At 40.9% G+C, this 24,483-nt stretch overlaps 1 protein-coding gene across 1 annotated transcript in view; it reads left to right on the top strand.

Annotated features, from left to right (window-relative positions):
* Nucleotides 1–24,483, top strand: part of MED13 (mediator complex subunit 13) — a 53,453-nt gene that overhangs the window by 27,954 nt on the left and 1,016 nt on the right. Inside the window, exons 5-28 of the mRNA XM_054394184.1 lie at nucleotides 341–538; nucleotides 1,396–1,590; nucleotides 2,315–2,477; nucleotides 2,774–2,884; nucleotides 4,719–5,402; nucleotides 9,359–9,575; nucleotides 9,865–9,949; nucleotides 10,296–10,417; nucleotides 11,563–11,653; nucleotides 11,821–12,035; nucleotides 12,469–12,665; nucleotides 13,857–14,773; nucleotides 16,112–16,279; nucleotides 17,391–17,614; nucleotides 18,201–18,390; nucleotides 18,767–19,229; nucleotides 19,882–20,101; nucleotides 20,750–20,941; nucleotides 21,085–21,308; nucleotides 21,896–22,038; nucleotides 22,258–22,416; nucleotides 22,520–22,705; nucleotides 22,904–23,052; nucleotides 23,282–23,455. Coding sequence (XP_054250159.1) covers nucleotides 341–538; nucleotides 1,396–1,590; nucleotides 2,315–2,477; nucleotides 2,774–2,884; nucleotides 4,719–5,402; nucleotides 9,359–9,575; nucleotides 9,865–9,949; nucleotides 10,296–10,417; nucleotides 11,563–11,653; nucleotides 11,821–12,035; nucleotides 12,469–12,665; nucleotides 13,857–14,773; nucleotides 16,112–16,279; nucleotides 17,391–17,614; nucleotides 18,201–18,390; nucleotides 18,767–19,229; nucleotides 19,882–20,101; nucleotides 20,750–20,941; nucleotides 21,085–21,308; nucleotides 21,896–22,038; nucleotides 22,258–22,416; nucleotides 22,520–22,705; nucleotides 22,904–23,052; nucleotides 23,282–23,455 — 5,687 coding nt within the window. The remainder of the gene's footprint in view (nucleotides 1–340; nucleotides 539–1,395; nucleotides 1,591–2,314; nucleotides 2,478–2,773; nucleotides 2,885–4,718; nucleotides 5,403–9,358; nucleotides 9,576–9,864; nucleotides 9,950–10,295; nucleotides 10,418–11,562; nucleotides 11,654–11,820; nucleotides 12,036–12,468; nucleotides 12,666–13,856; nucleotides 14,774–16,111; nucleotides 16,280–17,390; nucleotides 17,615–18,200; nucleotides 18,391–18,766; nucleotides 19,230–19,881; nucleotides 20,102–20,749; nucleotides 20,942–21,084; nucleotides 21,309–21,895; nucleotides 22,039–22,257; nucleotides 22,417–22,519; nucleotides 22,706–22,903; nucleotides 23,053–23,281; nucleotides 23,456–24,483) is intronic.

Genomic DNA, 24,483 nt, shown 5'->3' with positions numbered 1-24,483 from the left:
GGAAGCACCATAACTCTGCCAGAGTTTGAAAGTGTTTCTTTATCCCACCTGTGTCTTAGGGTCTTCTTGCCAGCCAAGATGAAAACTTGCTTGTTGCTTGTTCAGATAGGTTAGTTTATAATTGTTATTGTGGTATCTTGGTTCTTAGTGCACACAGACATTTAACACTGTGTACCTACTACCAACAACTTGTGCAGCGTAGTAAAATGTGGTTAGGGTGCTTTCTGACTTACAATGGTAAGTTGTTTGTGTGCTGTGGCTGAAATAAAAGCACCTTCAGTGGGGGAGAGTGAATTTTGGTAAGGCACAGTCTCCAATGTATTTTTGTTTGCCTTTGTAGTTATTCTGAGTCCCTTTGGATTAAATGGCACGCTCACGGGGCAGTCATTCAAGCTTTCTGATTCATCAACAAAAAAACTTATTGGTGAATGGAAGCAATTCTATCCTGTCACATCTAACCTGAAGGAAGGATCTGAGGAAAAACAAGAAGAAATGGATTGGGAGGATGATTCTTTAGCTGCTGTTGAAGTCCTTGTTGGTGAGTGCTCTGATTACCTTTTAATTACTGAAATAAACTGGCTGATTAGGTCTGCAAAATTTGAAATGCAGAATGACCCTTTTTATTCTTTTTTGGCTACTGTTTGCAGCTGCTGTTGATCTTTGTTTTTTCTGTCCAGTGCTCAGGCCTATCTAAAAGGAATTGCTTCTTCCAAGTAGCTTTTGCAGACCTGTTAGTAGGAAGTGTTTTTCTTTGTGCCTTAAAAAGCAAGATTATTTTAAAAATAAATAATAATAAAAGAAGATAAAAAAACCCTCTAGACTGTGACTGTTGACATCTGAGATGCATCAAAAGCATGTTGTACTGTTTCAGATTCTGTGCAAATTCAAACAAAGCAGACGTGCCTTTCAGGGACGTCTTCAAAACCACAGTCCTGGAGAACTTAATGTACTCAAGCACTGCATTTATCTGCTGCTGTTCCTAAAATCTAAGCCCCTGGGATTCTGTAGTTTATTTCTCTGCTTTGAGCTATTGACCTTTGATTTGCCAAATAATGCAATCATTTCTCTGTAATGAATGTTCCAGGCTTGCATTTCAGTGATAGCTGGAGACCCTGATGATGATGGGGAAGGGAATGTTGTCAGTTTTATGTCATACCAAAAAGTGTGTCCTCACTCTTCTTTATAAAACAAAACGATAGAAGCAAGTAGTGGCATGTAGATGCCAGGGCACTCTCTGCCTGTAGGTACAAAGCCCTTTTCATTCACTCACCCGTATCTTCTGTATAGAGAAGGGTAGGTAAACCTGAGTGACTGGTAAAATGATCCATTTCTTGATGCTTTTAAATGTAAGTTTTTGGTTAACAACTGTAAAAATCAGCTTGCTTTCTTTTCCAGCTGGGGTACGAATGGTGTACCCAGCGTGCTTCGTCCTAGTTCCTCAGACAGACATCCCTGCTCCTAGTACTGTAGGGGCATCTCACTGCTCAACTACTTGCTTGGGTGTCCACCAAGTGCCTGCTTCCACAAGAGATCCTGCCATGTCTTCAGTAACTCTGACTCCACCAACATCCCCAGAGGAAGTTCAAACAGGTATCATAAAATGAGCTTCTTCATGTGGAAATCATTTTGATGGCTTTTTAAAATCTAGCAGTGTTTGAAAAGGGTTCAGATGTTCTCTGTACCACTGACTTGTTACCAAAAATCGTATTTCTTTAGTCATAAGTCTGCTGTAGTAAACACAGTTTTTGTTGTTTAGCTGTGGGCAAAATTAACTTCATCACTCTTGCTGAAATGAGGACTGCTCTTGTACCTGAAGTTGTTATTCAGTGTTTTAAATTTCTGTGGTCAGGTTTGGCTCTTTTGTTTGTTTGGGGTTTTGTTGTTTTGTTTTTCTCTTTGTATATATGTGTGTTTATTTGTGCATTATGGCATAGCTTTATAAACCTCATTGTGCATCTCCATCACTAGTGAGGAGGGTGATGTGTTCAGCCTTTTTCACAGTCCAAGGAACATTCTTTGTAGTTAAGATTCCAGACTGTGTGGCCTCTGAACTGAGGGAAGATGAAGAATAGCCAGCCCAGTTACATCATAAACACATATGGTGCTGCTTTTTTTTTTTTTTTTTTTCTGTGAGAGGGAGCCATATTATAGTAATCAGCTGCTATAACTGAATTTTCTAGTTGTTTTCATTTCTTAACATGAAGAAGATACTTTCCTTCCTAAGAAGTGCCTGTGGTGTTTGAATTGGAAGAATAGTAGCTGTGAGTGTATCACCTCGTTGCCTGAAACTGTTTCCTCTGGTGCTGCTTTTCAGTTGATGCTCAATCTGCCCAGAAATGGGTGAAGTTTTCTTCAGTTTCTGATGGATTTATCTCTGACAGTACCAGCCATCATGGTGGCAAAATCCCTAGAAAGCTTGCCAACCAAGTGGTGGACAGAGTCTGGCAAGAGTGCAACATGAACCGAGCTCAGAACAAGTAGGTACTCATCCTGTGTGGTATCCTGTGTGTTCATTATGGAAAGTAAAGTGCATCTGGTCAGGATGCTGTGACTTTGAGCAGAAAGTGCTTTACTCTTAGTAATAAAACATTTGAAAGAACTGAATTTGTTGCTGACTACTAGTGTGTTTAGCTCTCAGTTTACTCCCTTAGTAAAAGGGTATTTGTAATTTCTTTGCTGAATCCTGTGTCACAAAACTGCTCTTGAGGTTTGACAGAAGCCAAGGAAAGAAGAGACGTTGAGCCCAGGTAACTCTCCTGCTGTTGAATTGTAGGAGGAAGTATTCTGCCACATCAAATGGCTTGTGTGACGAGGAGACAGCTGACAAGGTAGCATCCTGGGATTTTGTTGAAGCCACGCAGAGGACAAATTGCAATTGTTCAAGGTACAACACTTGGCAAACCCACAGCCCAACGGTGTACATCGAGATTGAAGTGCTCAGGAGAGAGCACCTCATGACTCCTTTAGGAGTAATTAAGCAATAGCTGCTTGGAGGAAAGCTATAACAAAATTTGTATCTTGTATCCTAAATGTCATTGTAGGTCTTGAAACTCTGCCCAGTGAGATAATGCAGAGATTTTATTCCAGTGAATCATCTGAGTGGACCTACTGGCAGTGCAGACTGGGGCTGGAATTCCTTAGCATGGGTAGAAATGATCTCATGGGCAACTTTCTCAGGCTGCAACACAAGGGAATGCTTGCTTAGCTAGGAATTGGGAATTTGTTCTAGAGGGCTGTGACATCAGCCTTGAAGGTAGAAAACTGTTCATCAACAGCAAAATAGTTGTGGCGTTTGTGGCATTGTGCCTTGATGAATATGAAAAAAATCCCAAACCACAAAGCTGCTTTACTTTTGGGGAAATAGGACATTCCATGGGTTTGTTGTATGTGAAAAAGCTTTTCTGTGAGTTGATTGCTAATAGATGTTAATACAGTTATTTAAAACAAATAGGAAACACTGATTTCAGTGAATTCTGCATTTCTGTATTTATGGCAGAATCCTGATCTTTAGGTGACTGAAGTGTTGGAGAGGTTTAAAACACCAATTACCTGGCAATAAATATTAGAACCTTTGCTACATATGGGGGATGTAGCACTTTGAAAGAACAGCAATTTTTCCTTCTTTATTGAAATGGTTGGTTGAAGTTCTGTGGGAATATTTGTCCTGAGAGGAGCTGGGAGACAGAGGAGGATGAAATACTCTTTTAAAGGAGAATTTAGATATGATAGCACTAGTTAAGAGGAAAAACCCAATTAACTGGGTGAGGTGTGTGTTATAAATATGCAGTTGTCTAAAGAGAAATTGAAAAGGCTTAAACTCCCTTATTTTTCCTTTGTATTTTGAATTCTAAGTGGTGAAAAATGTATGTCTCAAGTCAAAACGCATTTGGATACCTCTCACCTTTTGTTTCCTGCCTAATCCTGGTTTTCCATATAAGTTGCATTCTTCTTAACTTTCCTAATGGAAAAGTGGCAAAGAATAAGGGTGTACATGCAGTGCAATAGCTTCATTCTAAACATTTAATTCTAGAGTAAGGTACTGCACAGCTTTCATTCTGTCAGATGGTCTAGAAACTTGGCATCTTGAACTTTGAGATGAAATGTTTAAGTTCAAGTGCATTTACACTGGAAAAAACCAACTGTATTAATACAGGCGAGCCACCAAGCTTTTCTTTTTTCCCATGCCTGCTAAATTTGTATGTAAATAGCAACAAAAGCTTTGAAATAGCTTTTGTAGGACTGAGCTTGGCTTCTAGACACTCGATGTTAATTTTCCACTCCTTAACCCATAAAGACTTGGGGCAGCACTATTGGTTAGTATTGAGGCTTGTATTTAAGAAGCCATTCACCGATTCCTGTGTTGTTCTACTGATTCATCAGTGTTGGCAGAAGTCAAAAGCGACAGCATGTTCATGTGACTATTTCTGTTAAAAGCAGTTATGAAATAGTCTCCAGTTATGGGGATTGTGTGTGTTTGGCTCATAGGATAGCTTTTCAAGGTTTTTAAATGGTGTTCTAAAATCTTGCCGTGCTACTCAAGTTGTTCCATTGAAGTTCAAGTTAGAGTCAGCTTCACTTTATAATGGTAACAGTTTCAGTCTTCTACTATGATCAGCTGTTTAATGGCCTAGAAGCAGGGTCTTATCTAGTGAAAAAGAACATGATAGACATGTTTGAAATATTAATGTGAAGTATTTTTTCCTATATTAATTCTGCAGGCACAAAAATCTCAAACCAAGAAATTCAGGTCAACAGGGGCAGGCACCACCTGTGGGCCAACAACAGCAAGCAGCTCCAAAGCACAAGACAAATGAGAAGCAAGACAAAGGGGATAAGCCACAGAAACGCCCTTTGACTCCTTTTCATCATCGTGTATCTATCAGTGATGATGTTGCCATGGAGGCAGATTCAGCCAGTCAGAGGCTGGTGATGACTGCACCAGACAGTCAAGTCAGGTTTTCAAATATCCGAACTAATGATGTAGCAAAGACTCCTCAGATGCATAGTGCTGAAATGGCAAATTCACCTCAGCCACCACCGCTTAGTCCTCACCCGTGTGACGTTGTCGATGAAGGGGTGGCTAAAGCTCCTTCTACTCCTCAGAGTCAACATTTCTACCAGATGCCAACACCAGACCCCTTGGTTCCCACAAAAGCAATGGAAGACAGACTTGATGGCTTGTCTCAGCCTTTTCCAGCTCAATTTCCTGAAGTTATAGAGCCTACAATGTATGTTGGTACTGCAGTCAGTTTGGAGGAAGATGAAGCTGATACCACTTGGAAGTATTATAAAGTTCCAAAGAAAAAGGATGTGGAATTCTTACCACCTCAGCTTCCAAATGACAAGTTGAGAGATGATCCAGTAATACCTGCTGGACAGGAAAATGTAACATCAGTTACAGAGTAAGTAGTGCTTAATGCTATGGTAATAATGTGAGAAAGTGAGGAAGCTGAAGGGCCAAAGGCAGTAGTTTCTTGGTGTAAGTAAACTTGTCAATAAAGCATAATGTGGTTCTCGTCAGCTTGAGCAGCAATGCTGTGTGTGAGCATAACTGTGCTGTCTGTGTACAAGAAAATGCTAGTTGTGAAATGTGAGCATGAAGCACAGTCAGATGTGTTGGAAAACTTTGCAGCTTTTTCTCATTACAACTCTGATTTAGCAGATGGCAACAAAGTTCATCTTTCTACTACAAAATTAATCTGTAGCTGAATTATGCCTATTTGGGACTTCAAATTCCCCCTGGCTCCTTCTTTCCTAAAAAAATCCTCCCACAAACTTTCTCATTTCAATATTTGCTTTCTTTATTATTTGAAGACAGTATGCATGGTCTCAGCTGCGGACTCATCCTGCTAAAGCTTCTTCTACCTCAATTTAGCTTTTGTCTTTCTTCAGAAGAAATGTATTTAAATGGTTGATGGGGAACAATGAGGAAACTAAGCTGATTCCCTGGAAGATGTTACCTTTCACTTAGGCTGCAACTAGTTTGTAGCATCAGAAATTTCTCTTCAGAGTAAGTTACAAACTGGTCTCTCCAGGGATGTTCAAAGGACGTGAGGATTTCAGGTTATCATTCAGAGAAAACAGGTGTCTGCTGTGTTTACTGTGACTGCTTTTGGACCTCAGATCATGTGGGAAACCCTCACTCATTAAACAAAGCTTGTCTAACGTGGAGAGATATTGAGACAGACTAGATCCTTGTTAAAACCTCAGCCTTTTGAGCTACAGGAAATGTATTGGATACCATATAAAGTATATGTAGTCTGTAATTGCTTAAAAATAGACTTTTGTTGAATAGGCAGATTTTATTCAGAGATTCATAGAATGGTTTAGGTTGAAAGGGACCTTTAAAGATTATCTAGTTCCAACTGCCTGCCATCAGCAGGGACACCTTATACAAGACCAAGTTGCTTAAGGCCTCCTCCAGCCTGGCCTTGAATACTTCCAGGGAGGGGGCATCCACGACCTCCATGGGCAACCTGTTCTAGTGTCTCACTGTAAAGAATTTCTTCGTAATATTCAGCCTAATTCTGCCCTCCTCAAGCTTAAAGACATTATTTCTGAAAGCTAGTGTTATCTCGTGCCAAGTTATAAAATATTGGTATCTATTTCAGCCAGGATAAAGGAATTGGTCACAATTTTATACTAAGTTTTAATAAATTATGGATGAAAATACTAACACTGGTTGGTTTAGTATTATATTTGAGCTCTGTTTTACTGCAGAATGAGTAAACATGGATTTTCTTTACCTCTTAAAGCAAATTCCCCCTAACAAGATCACCACCAAAAAAAATTACCAAACCACCACCAAACAAAAAAAATCCAACCAAACCATGAGAACAAAAACCTGAAAACCAACCCACTTAGCCTTCTGGGTTGTGTCTCCTCTGCTGCCCAGGAAATTTTTGCTGTCATCCATCTTTTACAACACTTCCGTGTGAGGACATGCTGCAGGAACAGGGTGGTAATGGGAAGCAACAGGTGCTGACAGGGCTGTTAGCAGCACTCTGAACTTAATGGGATTGGGACCTGGATGAAGAGGTGACAAACTATGGCTTAGGGTTGAGCTGAGGGATTTAGAAATGCTTCTCAAATGCACCCAGTGTTGCCTCTGTCAACTTGCTGTTGATTTCTTTTTTTCCCCCTCATTAAAAAAAAAGGGGTTTTTTGCCCTGATCAGGTGAGAGGAGCCTCTTAATGTGCCCAGTATCAAATTATTGAGGGTTTTTTCTCTTTTTATTAGGAGTCAGTGTACTCAGTTTGTGGCAGAATTGCTGAAGCAGCTACTCACAAGGCTGAAGTTTTATGTTGATGTTCTGTTTTGTTTCTGGCAGTGGAAAGCCACTGATGGCAGTCACATTGCCTTTGCTGCGTAGGAAAGCTGTCAGGAGAAGTAAATATGCTGTAGCTGTTGGTCTGTTCTTGTACACATTTTCTTAGCCATATCTTTTGTGCTCACTCTTTCAGAGTTTACATTAGCTAGAGCATGGCTCCATGCTCTCAAGATGTTCATTTGTAGGATTTTTAGTACTTTTCTTGCCTTGAATTCATTTCAGCTAAGCAGATAGTGCTCTGTTTCAAAATCTTTTTTTATTCAAGACATGATCTTTCCTTCTATGACTCCTAGTTCAATTTAACAACTTATTGAGCATATTTTATTTTATTTTATTTTCCCCTCAGAATATCTGGCTATTGACAACTACGTATTTTTCTTGGTGTTTAATTTCATGTTCCTAGAAAGTCCTTGTTTTTTTTTTCTCCTGTTAATTTTTGCAGGGTTTAGGAAAGAGGAAATCCTAAACTCACTGAGTGCTGCTGCAGACATAAAGCTGATGGTTCTAGCCACAAAGTCATACCCCTTGCACTGTTGTCTGGGGCAGTTGTGTTGTGGTGGCCGTGCTAAAACAAGATTTTATTGAGTGTGGTTGACCAGCACGGATGGATTTGACAGTGGTGTTGGCTGTGAGGTGTTTCCTTGGAAAGCTTGTTTCTAGGAAGGCTTTTGAGACAGCAGAACTGCTTCTATGTCCTTTTTCACATCACACAGTTGACAGGGATGTCCAGGGCAGTGAGGACGACTCTGAGGAATCACTGTGCCTTTTTGCATGCAGAATTTCAAGGCTGAGCTCTCTGAATTGTTCTGTAGGATGCTTTTCTTCCTGACCTGTCAGAGGAGAAATGTAGGCCTGTCTGTTCTAAACTCCAGGTTAGTGTCTCCATCAGGCTGTTAAAACCAAGCCCTACTAATTGTGAGACCTATTAAATCTTTTGCTGTCCAAAAGGGTAGCATTTCCTTCTGGATAGAGGCTCGAGAATGAAAAGGACAGGTTGGAACTGTGTTTAGACTTGAAATATCCCTCTGTAATCTTACCTTTTCAATGTCCCTTTTTCATTTCATGCGTGAGACTTTTGTAAATGCTTCTTACTGCTGTCTGGGAGAAAGGGGGTCCTGAGTAAGAAGAAATTGTTTTACCGGACTCCTGAACTACTCCTGAATACCTTCCTCATGTGGTGCCTTTTGTCTATTTGGATAGATTAGAGTAAAGTTTATTTAGGAGGCAGAAATTAGAGGGGCATGTGTAGAGCTGATAATCAGAAGATAATTTTCTACTTGCCAATATTTCTTTTTGCTGGTGCAATCTTGTATCCATGAAACTAATAATCCTGATACAGATACTTAATTTCTGTGCAGTTGACTCACATTTTTGGCACCAAATGTTAAACAAAGAAAAATGCTGACAGAGGCAAATGTGTCTTTATTATTCCAATTAGTAAATGAGATATTGGTGTGCTGTAAGCTTCATTTGTATTGATGTAAGTGACATAACTGACCACTGAGCAGTGGCATTCGTGTGCTTTGGGAGTGGTTGTCGCTTGGGTTCTTTGGATAGCCAGGCTTTGTGTACAACAGTGTTGGTGTCTGTTGGGTTAGACACAGGTGGCATGCTTGGTACATTTAAACAAATTAATTGTGCAGGAATTAGATTCTTAAAATGGCAATAGGTAATTTTTCAACCTGGTGAGTTTCTTTTAGTGGATATAGGTAGTTTAATATGTTTGTACTTTTATATTAAATGACAGCTATGACCAGGGGTAAATTACTAATCTTTATCTGAATTGACAGTGCTTGAGGAGAAATGGGCAGAATGAATCACACTGCTGTATCTGATGGGTGTAAGGAGGTTATATTAAATGAGTAATGATTTAATCTTTTACCCAAAAAAGTTTTCTGAAGCTGGGGTGGGAAGGAAGGAAGTGGGAAGATGGAGTTGTTCTTGTAAAAGGCTGTGTGATAGCAAAAGTACCTCCACATAATAAATGACGAATCTTATTCTGTGATTTTTATTTTTCTTCTGTTCAGGTTAATGGTGCAATGTAGGAAACCTTTAAAGGTTTCAGATGAACTGGTGCAACAGTATCAGAGTAAAAACCAATACCTAGCAGCAGTAGCCACGGAAGCTGACCAGGAACCTGAAATCGATCCTTATGCCTTTGTTGATGGAGATGTGGAATTTTTATTTCCTGACAGTAAAAAAGACAGGCAGAACATTGAGAGGGAAGCTGGGAAGAAACACAAGGTGAGTAAAGGAATCAGCAATGTGACTGAACCAATTTTCTTTGGTCACCAAATATAAATCAAATCCTTCTCTGTGTATTCAGAAGTGTGCTGGTGTGTGGTGTTGTATACCAAGCCTCCTGCTCCCTGAGCAAGTACCACTAATCAGACCCCCAGACTACACCTTGTCTGAGCTAGAAGGCTAATGAGAACCTGATATTTCTGATACGTATAAGAATTCTCACTGGGAGATAAAAAGGTCCCCACCTCCCACAATTAATTAAAGCAATCTTTTCTACCTTTTTTCCCAGGCCGAAGATGGGACATCCAGTGTTACTGTTTTATCCCATGAAGGAGAGGATGCTATGTCTCTGTTCAGTCCTTCTGTCAAGCAAGGTAAAGAGACTTATTTTTTTCCACTTTTAAAAATTGTTCTGTGTTAGTGATCCCTTGAATAGTCAGTAGACTCTACCAGGCTGCTATGTTCATACTTTGTGGTTTGTATTTCCCTGTGCCTTCAGGATTAGGAACTGGCTGGCAACACGTTTTCTTTGTTGCACCTTGCACATAAGCGTTTGCTATAAAGCCCAAATGTTATAAAATTGAAGGGACCTCACCTATCTGTAAGATAGTTGAGGGGAACTGAGACTATGCTGCTTCCCTCTTCCTCCCCAGTTGTGCTAATAGTGTTTTAATGAATATATATTGCCAATGTTTTTGTAATAATGGCTTTTCTTTCTAGATGCCCAACGTATTGCTGCTCATGCTCGCACTGCATCAACCAGCCTGTTCCATGAGACAGACTTGGTGGTCTCTTACACTGACCTTGACAATCTCTTCAATTCTGATGAAGATGAACTAACAGTAAGTGATGCACAAAAGTAGAGGCAGCTGCTAGACAAAAAGCTGCAAGGAGGGAGTCTGTTGTTTTGTGGGTTTGGGTTGGAGGTTTTTTGCATTTGTTGGAGAGGTTGCAAAACAAGTGCATGAGCAAGTGCTGTGGCTCCTGTGTGGCAGACGAGCTGTTCTGGTTGAGTCATACGATCGTAGTTTGGATACAAACAGGCTTTTGGTCTTGTATCCTCACTCTCCAGACATTATATCCTTCCTGAACATACCTTCAGCTGTAATTCTACAGATTGCATGGTGGAACAAGTGCTTCTTTTCCTATGGCTAGGTTCTGTTTAACTAGTCAAGAAAGGTAATACTGGAGCAAAACAAATAGCTCCTGAAAGAGAAGAGGCATTAAACACGGGGACATTCTGCCAAATAAGCTGCTTCATTGCAGCAGCTATTCTCTTGGAACAGCTTCTCTTGCAGTGTCTGATAGCTCTGAATCCATTATCTTTCTAGTTTCTATTTCAATACTGTTTGTAATCAGTTGTCTTTTCTGAACTGTACTTTGCTTCATCCTTAATCCTAAATCCCCTTACCCAGACAAAATGCCCATCAACTTTAATGGGAGCTGTAGCTGAGTAAGGGCTGAAGGATCTTAATAGCCATCAAAGGTCATTATTACATAAAGCAAGTGTATTTGCTCTTAAACCTGAAGACTTATTTTCTATATACTTTAGCACTGACTAAACACTGTAAAATATCTCTCATTCTTTTAATTTCAACAGCACCTCTTGTTCCAGGATTTGTGTTTCTCAGTGGTAACATCAGTAACGTTAGCATGGTTTTGGGAACATGTATGTTTTTTTTCTGCTAGACTGTGGGCAGCCATTTTTAGTGTCTGCTAACAGGCTGAGAGTTGTTTTGTAGGTGGTCTTTCATTTTAGTAGTGTCATGACTTGATGGGAGAGCATTCCTTGAGTTACAAGTGTTAAGAGAGGACACATGTAACCCCAGTTGCTAGCATTTGCCTTCTGGTTTATTTTAATTTTTCTAAATACCATGCAGTGTCTCAGCTTTGTCTGTTCCCTGCACATGAAATTTCCTGTTAGCAGCAAACCTGAACCTGTCTTTTCATATCTGAAGTGATTTTTATTACAACGCTTCTTTTGTAGCCTGGATCTAAAAGAACAGTGAATGGTGCTGATGACAAATCCAACTGCAAAGAGGCAAAAGCAGGAAATCTCGACCCACTGTCATGCATAAGTAAGCTTTATTTGTTCTTTCTAAACAGAATACTAGCTCTAAACGTTTGCTAATATGTTGGGGGAGTTTGGAAACCTATGCTTCATTTGCCCTACTGAAATTTTAAAACAAAGGAAATGCTTCAGAATGTTTTCAGCTCTAAAAGCCTGTTTCTAATCTGACATTAGGCACTGCAGATCTCCATAAAATGTATCCAACTCCACCTTCACTGGAACAACATATTATGGGCTTTTCTCCAATGAACATGAATAATAAGGAATATGGCAGCATGGACACTACACTTGGAGGAACAGTACTTGAAGGGAATAGCTCTAATGTGGGAGCTCAGTTCAGAATTGAAGTAGATGAGGGTTTCTGCAGCCCCAAACCTGCTGAAATAAAGGTAGGTAGTGCTTGATAGCCCTGATAAATGTTTCTAGTTATTATTGCTCAGTTTTTAATACTTAGTCCTGAATAGGAACTGTGGGAAATTAACTACAACTTCTACCTTGTGTCCTGTGTTATACTGGAGTAGGTAATACATGCTCTAATAAGTAGTATATGCTATTTTACTACTTCAGGAGTAATGAATCATTAGGAAGCTGAAGGAATGCATTTCAGCAGTTGTAGTTCATTGTTTGGTTTGTGTTGTGTACTGCTTTTTGGAGAGTCATGGCTGTGAATGGTGTGTGTATAACTCTAACTTTGTTTTGCAGCTGTATCAGGATTGAATATTACAGAACTACTGTGGCTTAGTCACATTTTTCTTGAGAAGCATTTTAATTGCTGAAGTGAACTAACTTACGTGTTAATGCTTTACCATGTCTGGCTTCCAGGATTATTCTTACGTGTATAAACCTGAGAACTGTCAAGCTTTAGTGGGATGTTCCATGTTTGCACCACTGAAGACACTTCCCAGTCAGTGTCTTCCTCCCATCAAACTGCCAGAAGAATGCATTTATCGCCAGAGCTGGGCTGTGGGAAAATTGGATTTACTTCCTCCGGGACCTGCCATGCCATTCATCAAAGATGGGTATGACCTGTGCCACAAATTGTTAAGCTATATAAAGTGGTCAGTTATAGGAAGTGCCCCTAAATTTTAGTTATTTATAAATTTGTAATGAGAAGTATTTATAAAAACACACTGTTTATACAATTGGCAAGGGCCTTTAAAAAAATCCTTACTATTAAACCTTACTGTACAAGACTGTCTTCTCAAATAGCTTCTTAACTGTGCATACGTTTTATTCATTGTCTCATTTAAAGGCTTCTTGGGGAAGCTTAATGGTGCAAGTCCAGTTTTAATAAGTAATGAAGGTGGTAACAATCAAGATAAATGTAAACTTGGGACTTTGCTTCTGCGGTGGTGTTGTAGGTACTGCAACGGCTTAGTAGGTGGTGCTTCTGTTTCTTAAATTCTTTTCATAAGTAGCAATAAGCTCAGCTGTACTGGGACTAGGAAAACATTTCCCTTGACTGGAAGCTGTGCCCAGTGTGACATTGCCTGGTAACAGTAGTACTGCAGTAAGCATTTCTGTAGGCTGCATTTGGTGGTGATGGTCTTGCTGGCAGTTCTTGAAGAAAAGATTGAGTCCTCTTTCTCTTCTGCATTAGTAGCTGCTATAAATGGATTAGGCAACAAGGAGGCTGTGTATTTATTCATAGAATGATATGAATGTTAAACCTTGCAGTAAATATGTTGCTTCTGTTAAGGTCATTCCTAAGCAGCATGTTTCCAGGTGTCATTAGCCTTATAGGTCTTTGGAGAGATACTCAGCTGCTTAGGAAAGAAAATGTTAAACGTTTCCAGGTGATGCTTTCCTCCTGGATCCAGCTGAATCTGCCATTGACAGCCCTGCTGTATTTCCTTGGTGTGTTCCAACACTACATGTAAATAAAACATGAAGACAAAAGGTGTCCTTTCAGACTTTGTAATTTATTCTGACCACTCTTGTTCCCTGGAAGCTTTGTGCAAAGGAAAAGAGGAAAGGAGGTGGGGAAAGATTCTTTAACAGTGCTGTCAGTGGGAGTCCTGCAAAGTCATTTAGAACAAATGCTCTTGAAGTTCCTTAGGGAATGAAAATCTCACTGTGGATTATGAAAGGCTGGTTTGAAAAGGCAAATATTAATTAGGAAGGTCATTCTTTAGAAATTAGAGTCTTAAACTTCAAAACCAGTATGTTGTGTATTTAAAGTATTTCCTTCTCCTTGTGGCTGCTGTTAGTGATGGAAGCACTATGGATCAAGAGTACGGCCCTGCATACACACCACAAACTCATACTCCGTTCGGGATGCCACCAAGCAGTGCACCTCCCAGTAACGGTGGAGCTGGAATTCTCCCTTCTCCTTCCACTCCTCGTTTCCCAACTCCTCGAACACCAAGGACTCCTCGAACACCTCGTGGAGCTGGTGGGCCAGCAAGCGCCCAGGGTTCAGTCAAATATGAGAACTCTGATTTATACTCCCCAGCTTCCACCCCATCGACGTGCAGGCCGCTGAATTCCGTTGAACCTGCAACCGTGCCTTCCATTCCTGAGGCACACAGCCTGTATGTGAATCTCATCCTCTCGGAATCTGTCATGAACCTCTTCAAAGACTGCAACTTTGACAGCTGCTGCATATGTGTTTGCAATATGAACATCAAAGGTGCTGATGTTGGGGTTTACATTCCTGATCCAACACAAGAGGCCCAGTATAGGTGTACCTGTGGTTTCAGTGCTGTTATGAATAGAAAATTTGGCAACAGTTCTGGACTGTTTCTTGAAGATGAGTTGGATATCCTGGGACGAAATACAGAGTGCGGCAAAGAAGCAGAAAAACGCTTTGAAGCTCTCAGAGCTATTTCTATTGAACATGGCAGTGGAGGACTGAAAGAACCCGAGAAGCTGCCTGATGAGTTAATACTGTTGCTGCAGGATCAATGCACCAACTTGTTCTCACCGTTTGGAGCAGCAGATCAAGATTCCATTCCCAAAGTTGGTGCAGTTAGCAACCCGGTACGCGTGGAAGAAAGGGATTGTTGCAATGACTGCTACTTAGCCTTGGAACATGGACGGCAGTTCATGGACAATATGTCAGGAGGGAAAGTTGATGAAGCACTTGTGAAAACTACTTGCTTGCACCACTGGTCGAAAAGAAATGGTAACTATTGAAAACTGATCATTTTCTCCTTGTCCACCTGTGAATTTTTTGGAAAGGTTTGGTTTTTGTGATTTTTCAGATGCTTGAGGCTTTTTCTACCTGCATGCTTGCATTGACTTCTCTGTGCTCAGAATAACCATTCCTTTTGCATTCTATGCTGGTACCACACACCAAGCAGAGTGTAGGCCTTGGCTACTATGAGTTATAAATTCCTAACATAAATTTGAGGTGTGTTGTAAGACCAGACTAAGTGTCCATAGCACTTCATTAGGCTAATTCCTGTAGAGCAGCTTCTGATGACTGCATCTACAGAGGCTCTGTGGAATGAGTGTACACAGGAAGTGTAGGTGGTTCAAATGGTGACTATTGTCAAGGCTACTGTGGGAGAATTGAACAGGATTTATGATTCAATTGGTGTGTTTCCCTCCCCCCCCTTCTTTAAGGGGGAGGTGATAGTTTAATGGCATGTGTGGCAAATAAAGCATTATTGTAGCCTTGATGGCATGTTGGATCTGCCAGAGATCTTTGGGTTTTTCCTTCTAGGGCCTGACTAATGATATACAGTCTCATGGAATGCCTTTATTGTGTGTATTTGCATGCGTCCCCTCTCAGTAAGGCTTTCCAAGTAGCAACTCTAGCAGGGTGAGCAGTGAAATGCAAAACTTTGATAGCAGGGAGCTGCAATTCATAGTTGTTAATGAGGATGAGGAGGACTATCAGGAAAACACAGTGAGGTGCCTGTGTTGGGGGAATTAAGTTTAAAAGCCCAGGCTACAGCAAAATCAATGTTTTCAGACACCCAGGAGAAAACTCAGTGTTGCTATGACCTTGGTATTTAAGATAATAGGATATAAAGATACTCTTAAACAGAAGGCTCCACAATGATTCCAAATTTTGTCACCTTTAAGAGTAAAAACCCTCTACAGCATTAAATGGCATAGTGGTGGCACGCTGATGAAATGGGCTGCGACTGTTTGACTTCTGTGGAGTGAGCACTGGGTGGCAGTCTGCCCAGCTTCCTTTATCTGGAGAGAAAATCCTGTATTTAAGGGCTCTGCTACTTCTTTGGATTTTATTTTTAAATGTTATTTTCCCCCTCCCTCGGTTTAAGTCATCAGTTGGTAAAGGGGTAAAAACTCTACAGGCAAGAAAAGAAAAATCTGTTTGTTGTAAGTGAGAGAACTCTTTCTGTGTGCTTAACCTCTGTCGTGGCCTGCATGTACATTTCAGAAGAGATTGTTTAAAATCGAGGTGTTCAGGATTCTGGCTTGTTTGTGGAGGGCTTTCTCGGATCCCGTTGTTGCAGTAGACCCTGACAATGTGTTTTTGCCCTTTCAGTTGTGGATGTGAGCATGCAGTGTTCCCAGGACATCCTTCGGATGCTCCTCTCGCTTCAGCCAGTTCTTCAGGATGCAATTCAGAAGAAGCGAACGGTCCGGTCCTGGGGTGTCCAGGGGCCCCTCACCTGGCAGCAGTTCCACAAGATGGCAGGCAGAGGCTCTTACGGTAACTGTTGCGGGGGCTCCTCTCTGTTAACTTCTGCTTGTTCCCGCCACCAAACCTCAGGCTCTGGATGCTGTTCAGCCTGCTGGAATTCGAAACATCATTTGACCTTTCTTTTAACTAACCAGAGCTGTTAGACAGGGGAGGATTCTTCTCTTCAGCAAAACAGCAACCGTTTCTATTCCTTTAAACAGCAAATGGGTTAAAGATGAGTGTTTAAAATTAACAGCCTCAGTTGCACTCTTTGTAGACACCTGGCACTGCTCTGAGTGAGGGACTGAAATTGCAGAGATGGATTTGATGTTCAAAACAGTAATCACTCTGTTTTTACTCAGAAGAATGACTCCACATTAATTACTCTTAAAACAGTCTCGTTAAAAAATGCTAGCTTTGAAATGCTTGAAAAACTGTGATTTATTGCTCAGTAGTTGCAGAACTATATGGAAGATCTGAGGTTATCCAGTGTGTTGTCTATGATAAATATTTGGAGTGGCCAACATGTGGTGCACGTGTACAGAGATCCAAGGTAAATTCTGTGCACTCAAGATTTCAGCTGACTTCATTAGCATATGAGATTGATTTACCACTGTGTAGAAAAGTGACCTTTCACCAGCAGATCTTTTGTAGCTATATTTGGAACATGGTAATTATACTGTTAAGGTACTTGTAAATGCATGCTTTTAAGGTTGTTTTGTTTTTCTTTTTGTGGTCCTTTACAGGACCTAAGCAGGTCCTTTACCTGCTTAAACTATTTTTAGTTCTTCCCCTTCCTCTTGACCAATCTCTGGGCAAGGCTTCCTGGACCTGATTCCTGATTGTCAGTGTACCAACAGAAACATGAAACAGCAGTGGAACTTCTGGAGGTCCTGCGAGCTTTCACACAGAAATAATGAGCTGATGCTGTTGTGCAGAGGGTTGGATCATACCTGCAGGATTTTCATTTGTTTTTGTTCCAATGAGAGCTCTTCCATTTTTGCTCAGTGCTATTTCCTGTTAGATGCTGGGAACTCTCGTGGCGTTTGTTTGTTTGTTTGTTTTTGGTGTTTCCTAGAAGCAGGGTGTTAATTTTAACCTTTATGCTTAATATATTGGAAAACTTGTTTTGCTTTTCCAGGAACTGATGAGTCCCCGGAACCACTGCCAATCCCAACATTTTTGTTGGGCTATGATTATGATTTTCTGGTGCTGTCTCCATTTGCGTTGCCGTATTGGGAGAGGCTGATGTTGGAACCTTACGGCTCTCAAAGAGATGTTGCTTATGTTGTGGTGTGCCCTGAGAACGAGGCTCTGCTGAATGGAGCAAAAAGCTTCTTTAGGGATCTGACTGCAATATATGAGGTACGTTATTTATGGCAGTTAGCAGTGAAATGGGTTTTCAAAAGATTGTTTCTTATACTTACTCATAACTCTTATCAGGCTTGTCTCGGGTGGTGTAGACACTTGCAGAGAATGCTGTCTCAGGAAGCTGCTAGGGAGGATTTTAGGAACAGGCGTTTGGCTAACGTTCTTGCTGCTCACCAGTCCTTTTAGCAATAGCTGCTTGGAGTCTTTTTCTGCTAAACGCCACACAGTGGTGAAACTCTGCATTGCCACTGCAATTGGTTTAGCTGCAGTTAATCAATCAAATGCACCTATGGCTTGCGTTATGATTTGAGATTACAGAGGCTGATGTATCAACTTGTTTTTCTTACTTCTAGGAAAACCCGCAGATAAATTATAAAATCATTAGAGAATGTTTCATACTGGTGTAGCAGTCTAGAATTAAAGTGATAGTTTGGAATATCCTAACTAAATGCTAGTTGGGTATATCCTAGCTAAACTCTGAGTTTTCTGTCCTATCTGTTAATTTCTGTGATTTTTTTTTAATAGTTTTCAAGGCTCATAAATTCCTTATCTTACATGTTCTATTTTACCTTCTTTGCAGTCGTGCAGGCTTGGTCAGCACAGACCTATCTGTAAGTTATTACCTGATGGGATCATGAGAGTTGGACCTACTGCTTCAAAGAAACTTTCTGAGAAGTTGGTCACAGAATGGTTCTCCCAGACAGCTAATGCCAACAACGAAGCATTTTCCAAACTCAAACTGTATGCTCAAGTTTGCCGATACGAGCTGGGTATGAAATTTGGTTTGGTGTTTGCTTTGTGGTGTCTGTGTAGGTTTTTTGTTTGGAGTGGGTTTTTTTGTTTTGTTGTTGTTGTTTTTTTTCCCCCCCTTATTTCATAAAATTGTTCCACTGCAGTAAAGGAAAAGAAATCAGGGAAATGGTGACATCACTTTCCCTGGATGCGTTCAAAAACCTTGTAGATGTGGTGCTGAGGGACATGGTTTAGTGGTGACCTGGCAGTGCTGTGTTAATGGTTGGACTTGATGATCATGAGGTCTTTTCCAGTCTGAATGATTCTATGACTGTATTTATTCATTGTCTTGTTTCTGCAGTTTTCTAGTTTCAATCAACAATGCATGCTGATTACTTTCTTTCTGATTTTTAGGTCCCTATCTTGCTTCTCAGCCTTTGGACAATTCTTTACTTTCCCAAACAAATCTGGTCCCTCCCTCCAGCCAGCTGGCCTCTGCTCTGCCCTCAGTGACAGCCAATGCTGGGAATCCCAACACTCCATCCTCTGCTCCTGCAGCTTCCACCAGTAGTACTGTGACAGTGACATCAAACAGTGCCATGTCTTCAGCTACTACAGTCAATTCGACATTGACCACCACTGCTCCATCGTCCTCTTCTGCCAACATGGGCAGTGGGATACCAACAAGCAAGCCTTCCTCCTTTCCATCTTTTAGCAGTATGAACAATACCACTTCTGCCTCCCTGCCCACTCAGGCTGCAACAGTCCAAAATGGGCAAACAGGAGGACAGCAGCAACAGCCAACACTGCAAACAGCAGGGATGTCTGGAGATGCTGCTTCAGCACCAGCACAGCCCCATCCAGAGGTTTCTGAAAGGTAATGAGATGCAAAGTCAGATCTTGTTTGGGCAAAAACCAAACACTTCAGCTTAACTAATGTGAACCTGTTAATGCTTCTCTTGTCCCCTCAGCAAAAATCCTGTGTTTTTTTCCTAGTAATCAGGCTGCTTTTCAGGGAGAATGAGAGTTCATTCCTGGTGGAGCTGAACTTACTAGTTTCAGCATTCACTGCAGTTCTAACTGCATCTCTGTGTGTGCTGTGGTACAAAAATAAACTTTCTCTTTTCTTCTCTCTCTGTAGAGAGAAAATTTGCCAAACTACTCACTTCTGTATTTTAGGGGGGAGGGAACAGATAACTGGCACCATCTCGAAGTTCTGTTTTCTGTTATCAGCATTATAGTAGTAAAGATAGCTCTTACTGACTGACCTTGTAGAAATGTTTGTTCACCAGTGGAAGGATTAGAACTCTGTGCTGTTGAGCTTCTGGAGTAGAGAAGGCTAAAGAAGAAACAAGTGACACTGAGCAACTGATAAGCTCACCTACAGAAGTGCTATGAAAAGAGAGTTTCTTACACCACAGATGATGCAAAGCTCTTTCACATTGATATTAGGCAGTTACTTTCAAAGTAAAAAATGAATTGTTATCAATCTTGGCTTCTTGTAACTGGTTTTGAAATTTCATTTCCAGCACTATGGATCGTGATAAAGTTGGAGTCCCCACAGATGGAGATTCCCATGCTATCACCTATCCACCTGCAATTGTAGTTTACATAATTGATCCTTTTACATATGAAAAAAAGGATGAGAACAGCAGCTCCTCCAGTTTATGGACACTTGGCCTTCTGCGCTGCTTCCTGGAGATGGTTCAGGTCCTTCCTCCTAACATCAAGAACATAATTTCTGTGCAGGTGAGTCAAGGTTGACAGAAACAGGCCGGACAAAGTCTCTGTGGCTGTGTTTTGGAGGGGATAATGCCCTTGAGGTGAAGGTTGCATTTGCTTTCTAAAGCTCACCCACATATTCTGCACATGGTACGTGTTACGCACACACTGTGTGGTATGTGTTACTTATTAAATGTTACTACAACTGCTAAATCATTTAGATGATAGTTTTTAGAGCAGTTAGGGTGTTATTAACCAAAGCCTAATTCTGTAGTAGATGCCAAACTCGCCAGAGAAAATGAAGTTGCCCACTCCAATACTGAGTGAAAGCTGCTAGTTCCATCACTGCAATCTATACAGTGGAATGACCCTGCTGGACTTCAGACTATGCTCCTTCCTGATAGACACCCAGCTGTCATGTCAGCAGTAACTGCACAACCAGTTAACAGAGGCAGTTTTTTGGAGGAATCATTAATATTCTCTTTTAAACAAATTCTTTTTTTTCTCTGAAGAAAATTTCACAGAGAGTAAGTGAAGTCCTACATAGATTTGAAAGAAGTGGTAGGAGGTATCCAAGAACCAGAGAAATTTGATTGCAAAGTAAAATTCTAGTAGCAACACCCAAATAGTATCTCAAAAGCCATTTAGTGATGTTCTCTCTGTAATCTCTTCTAGATCGTCCCATGTCAGTACCTTCTACAGCCTGTGAAACATGAAGACCGGCAGATTTACACTCAGCATTTAAAATCTTTGGCATTTTCAGCTTTTACTCAGTGTCGGAGACCTCTTCCGACTTCCACCAATGTGAAAACTTTAACTGGCTTTGGCCCAGGTTTAGCCATGGAAACTGCCCTAAAAAGCCCTGATGTAAGTATTGGTAACATGACTGTGCAAATGCACAGGGCTGTCCGTGGTTCATAAATCACTGGTTTTCTTTCACCTTAACTAACCAGGGTTCTTAAGGGGAATTGCTTCCCAGAGCTTCATTGTCTGCTCTGTCATCTTTATAGAGACCTGAGTGTATTCGACTGTACACCCCTCCCTTCATACTGGCTCCTGTAAAGGACAAGCAAACAGAATTAGGAGAGACTTTTGGAGAAGCTGGCCAGAAGTACAACGTGCTCTTTGTAGGCTACTGTTTGTCTCATGATCAAAGATGGCTTCTTGCATCCTGTACAGACCTCTATGGAGAACAGTTAGAAACGTGCATAATTAACATTGATGTACCAAACAGGTAAGAGCTAAACTGTTAAATTTGGTTTTAGCCTACAGATCTTCTTTCCTTCTCCTGAAGAATTAGTTTATGATGCTGTAAGAATAACTCTTGACTTTTGCAGGCTCACTGGGTTATGAAACCAGCTGAAGCAAATGGATATTGTTTGTATTATTTCTGTATCATTATTTCAAACTTAATTTCTAGAAGGGCGTTATTTGCTTTCAGATATGTGTTTCAGATTTTTGTATGTGTGGTCATACTCCTCACATATACTTGCTAGCTTTTGATGACCATATTAGAATGTGATGAATTAAAAAAAAAAAAAAATCCAACCCCCAAAACAACACCAAAACCAAACCAACCAAAGCCCAAACAAAAATAACCCCAAAATCAAATTAAAAAAAAACCCTAGCAACCAAAAAAACCCCAACAACCAACAAAGACCCAAAAAAAACCCCTAAACCAAAAACTCCACCTAAACCCAATGCAAAACCCCCCAGAAATAACCCAAAGTTTCAGTTCCTGTGCTGTGATCCCAGCATTCTTTGGTCCTGTCAAGAACTTGGTGAGTTCTAGTTTTGTTTTCCTTTCTTTCTTAATTCTAGAGCTCGCAGGAAAAAAGGCTCTGCCCGCAGACTTGGTCTTCAGAAACTCTGGGAATGGTGCCTGGGACTTGTGCAGATGAGCTCTTTGCCATGGAGAGTTGTAATAGGCCGTTTAGGAAGAATAGGACACGGAGAATTAAAAGGTAATGTTAACACTCTGTGAGTCTCAAACTCGATCTGAAGCTTTCATTTCTCAGTAATCTAAAGCATCCCTGTGTCTAGAAGAAAGCCTAAGTAATTTCAGCATTCCTTTGTGTATTTGATATGTAACACACGTGAAGTTTGCACCACACACTTGCATATGAAATATCTGTTCTGCAGCAGGCACTATTCTAGGCAAACCTCTGTCCTTATCTCCTCAGACTGGAGTTGTTTGCTGAGTCGCCGAAACCTTCAGTCCCTCAGTAAGAGACTAAAAGATATGTGCAGAATGTGTGGTATCTCTGCTGCAGACTCTCCTAGCATTCTCAGTGCTTGTTTGGTGGCAATGGAACCACAGGGGTCCTTCATTATTATGCCAGGTATTTGAGAAGCTCTCTCTTTTGTTCATGGTTTATTTGACAAGAGAAGCAATAGCTTGGATTTAGCAGAACTAAGGCCAGTGACTTGATTTCTCTCCCAAAGATTCTGTATCCACCGGCTCTGTGTTTGGACGCAGCACCACTCTGAACATGCAGACATCTCAGCTGAACACCCCACAGGACACATCCTGCACTCACATTCTGGTGTTTCCCACATCTGCATCTGTGCAAGTAGCATCGTCAACTTATACCACTGAAAACTTGGATCTGGCCTTTAACACAAACAATGGTTAGTAGCCTGAATTTATTCTTGCTTTGGAAACAAACCAATCCAAAAAACCCTCATCACTCCCCCTGTAATTAGACTAAACAGTCTAGTCTTGCAAACCACAAGATGTCTGTGGAAAATCACTTGATTTCAGAATGTGGGGTTGTATCCTGTACCTAAGAAAACTGTACAAATTCACTGGTCTTGTTCTTTTTCAAGATGGAGCAGACGGAATGGGAATCTTTGACTTGTTAGACACTGGAGATGATCTTGACCCTGACATTATAAATATCCTTCCTGCATCCCCTACTGGATCCCCTGTACATTCTCCAGGCTCCCACTACCCCCACGGAGGTGACATGGGCAAGGTAACTCTGACTAAAGGGAGCTCTGTGTGTGGTGTGGTTTGCTTTTTTCTCTACCTGCTAATTTCCTTCTGTGGAATAAAAGTTTCCTATGAAATGTTTTGAGTTGGTTGGATATTGGATTGTCTACAGTGCTTGGATATTTTAAAATGCTTTGTGTTGTTAGAGAGACAGATAATTTCTGTGAGGTTTGTGGTCTCCTCACATTAAAGCATTGCCTTTTGTTTTGCAGGGTCAAGGTACAGATCGATTGCTTTCAACGGAATCCCACGATGAAGTAACAAATATACTGCAGCAGCCACTGGCCCTTGGTTATTTTGTGTCAACTGCCAAAGCAGGTCCATTGCCTGACTGGTTTTGGTCAGCGTGTCCTCAAGCACAAAATCAGTGTCCCTTGTTTCTTAAGGTACTGTAACTTCATCTGGCTGTGCAGCCATCTTTCTGGCCATAAAGCTGTGCGTTGAGCTGGGATCTGAGCTAGCAGAACTGTGATATCCAGAAGAAATTCAGGGCATGTGTTATGGAATGTGACTGCTTCTGCATCAGGAGAGGTCAGGATTGAAGTGTATGAGCTTTGGCTTTTTATATTCTCCTTTTTAAGAGAATAATGATCTTCTGGTGGTTTTTTGCAGTAGTCTGGACCCTGTTGTGGTTCTGGCTTTGTGCTGTGTTAAAACAGGTTGAGTTTCTAGACAGATCCCTGCTTAATGCCTGAGTCCAATGGGAGTCAGTGCTAGGGAAGGAAGTGCACAAGTGTAATATAACATCTCATTTACACGGGGTAAAAAAACTCTAATAAGTAAATCTCTTTATGTATGGCACACAGCACAAAAGCTTGGCTTTCCTGTTGGCTGGTGCCAAGTGATAGCCATTGTGTCATCTGTCTGGATAATGTCTGATCCCCTTATCTTTTTATGGCACAATCGAGGCATGCTTGGCACGTTTAAGGCTATACATTAGGGTACAGTGAAACTTTCTGCATTAACATTATTCACTTTTGACTGAAATTAGCATCTTTTACACTATGCTTTATTCTCCAGTAGTGCAGATAGATCTTCTGCTGCCTTATTTGTGTCTGGATTAGCAGTTCGTATTGGCCTAAGCTCAGCTGTGGCTTTACTAAAAGACTTTTTTTGAACAGAAGATTTCTTATTTACCCTAATCAGCTCTATAGATGGAACGAAAATAGAGCAGCCTTATGGAAAGCAACTGAACTTCCAAGTCTGTGTGATACTGGAATCTTGGGCCACTGGGGTTGCTTTGTCTAATAATCGCTTTATGTAGCAGAGGGATTACAAAAAATAATCTTAAAACATATGATACTACTGGCACTGTGCTTTTAGCAGAGATGTGTGTGCACTTCCTTTATATTCTGATAATTCCTGAACCTGTTGATGGCCTAAGGGTAAGATTTGGTTTGGTTCATGTGTTAGA

This window comes from Indicator indicator, chromosome 30, assembly GCF_027791375.1.
Source record: "Indicator indicator isolate 239-I01 chromosome 30, UM_Iind_1.1, whole genome shotgun sequence".
NCBI classification, from domain to species: Eukaryota; Metazoa; Chordata; class Aves; order Piciformes; family Indicatoridae; genus Indicator; species Indicator indicator.
This window is presented reverse-complemented; position numbering and strand designations above follow the sequence as displayed.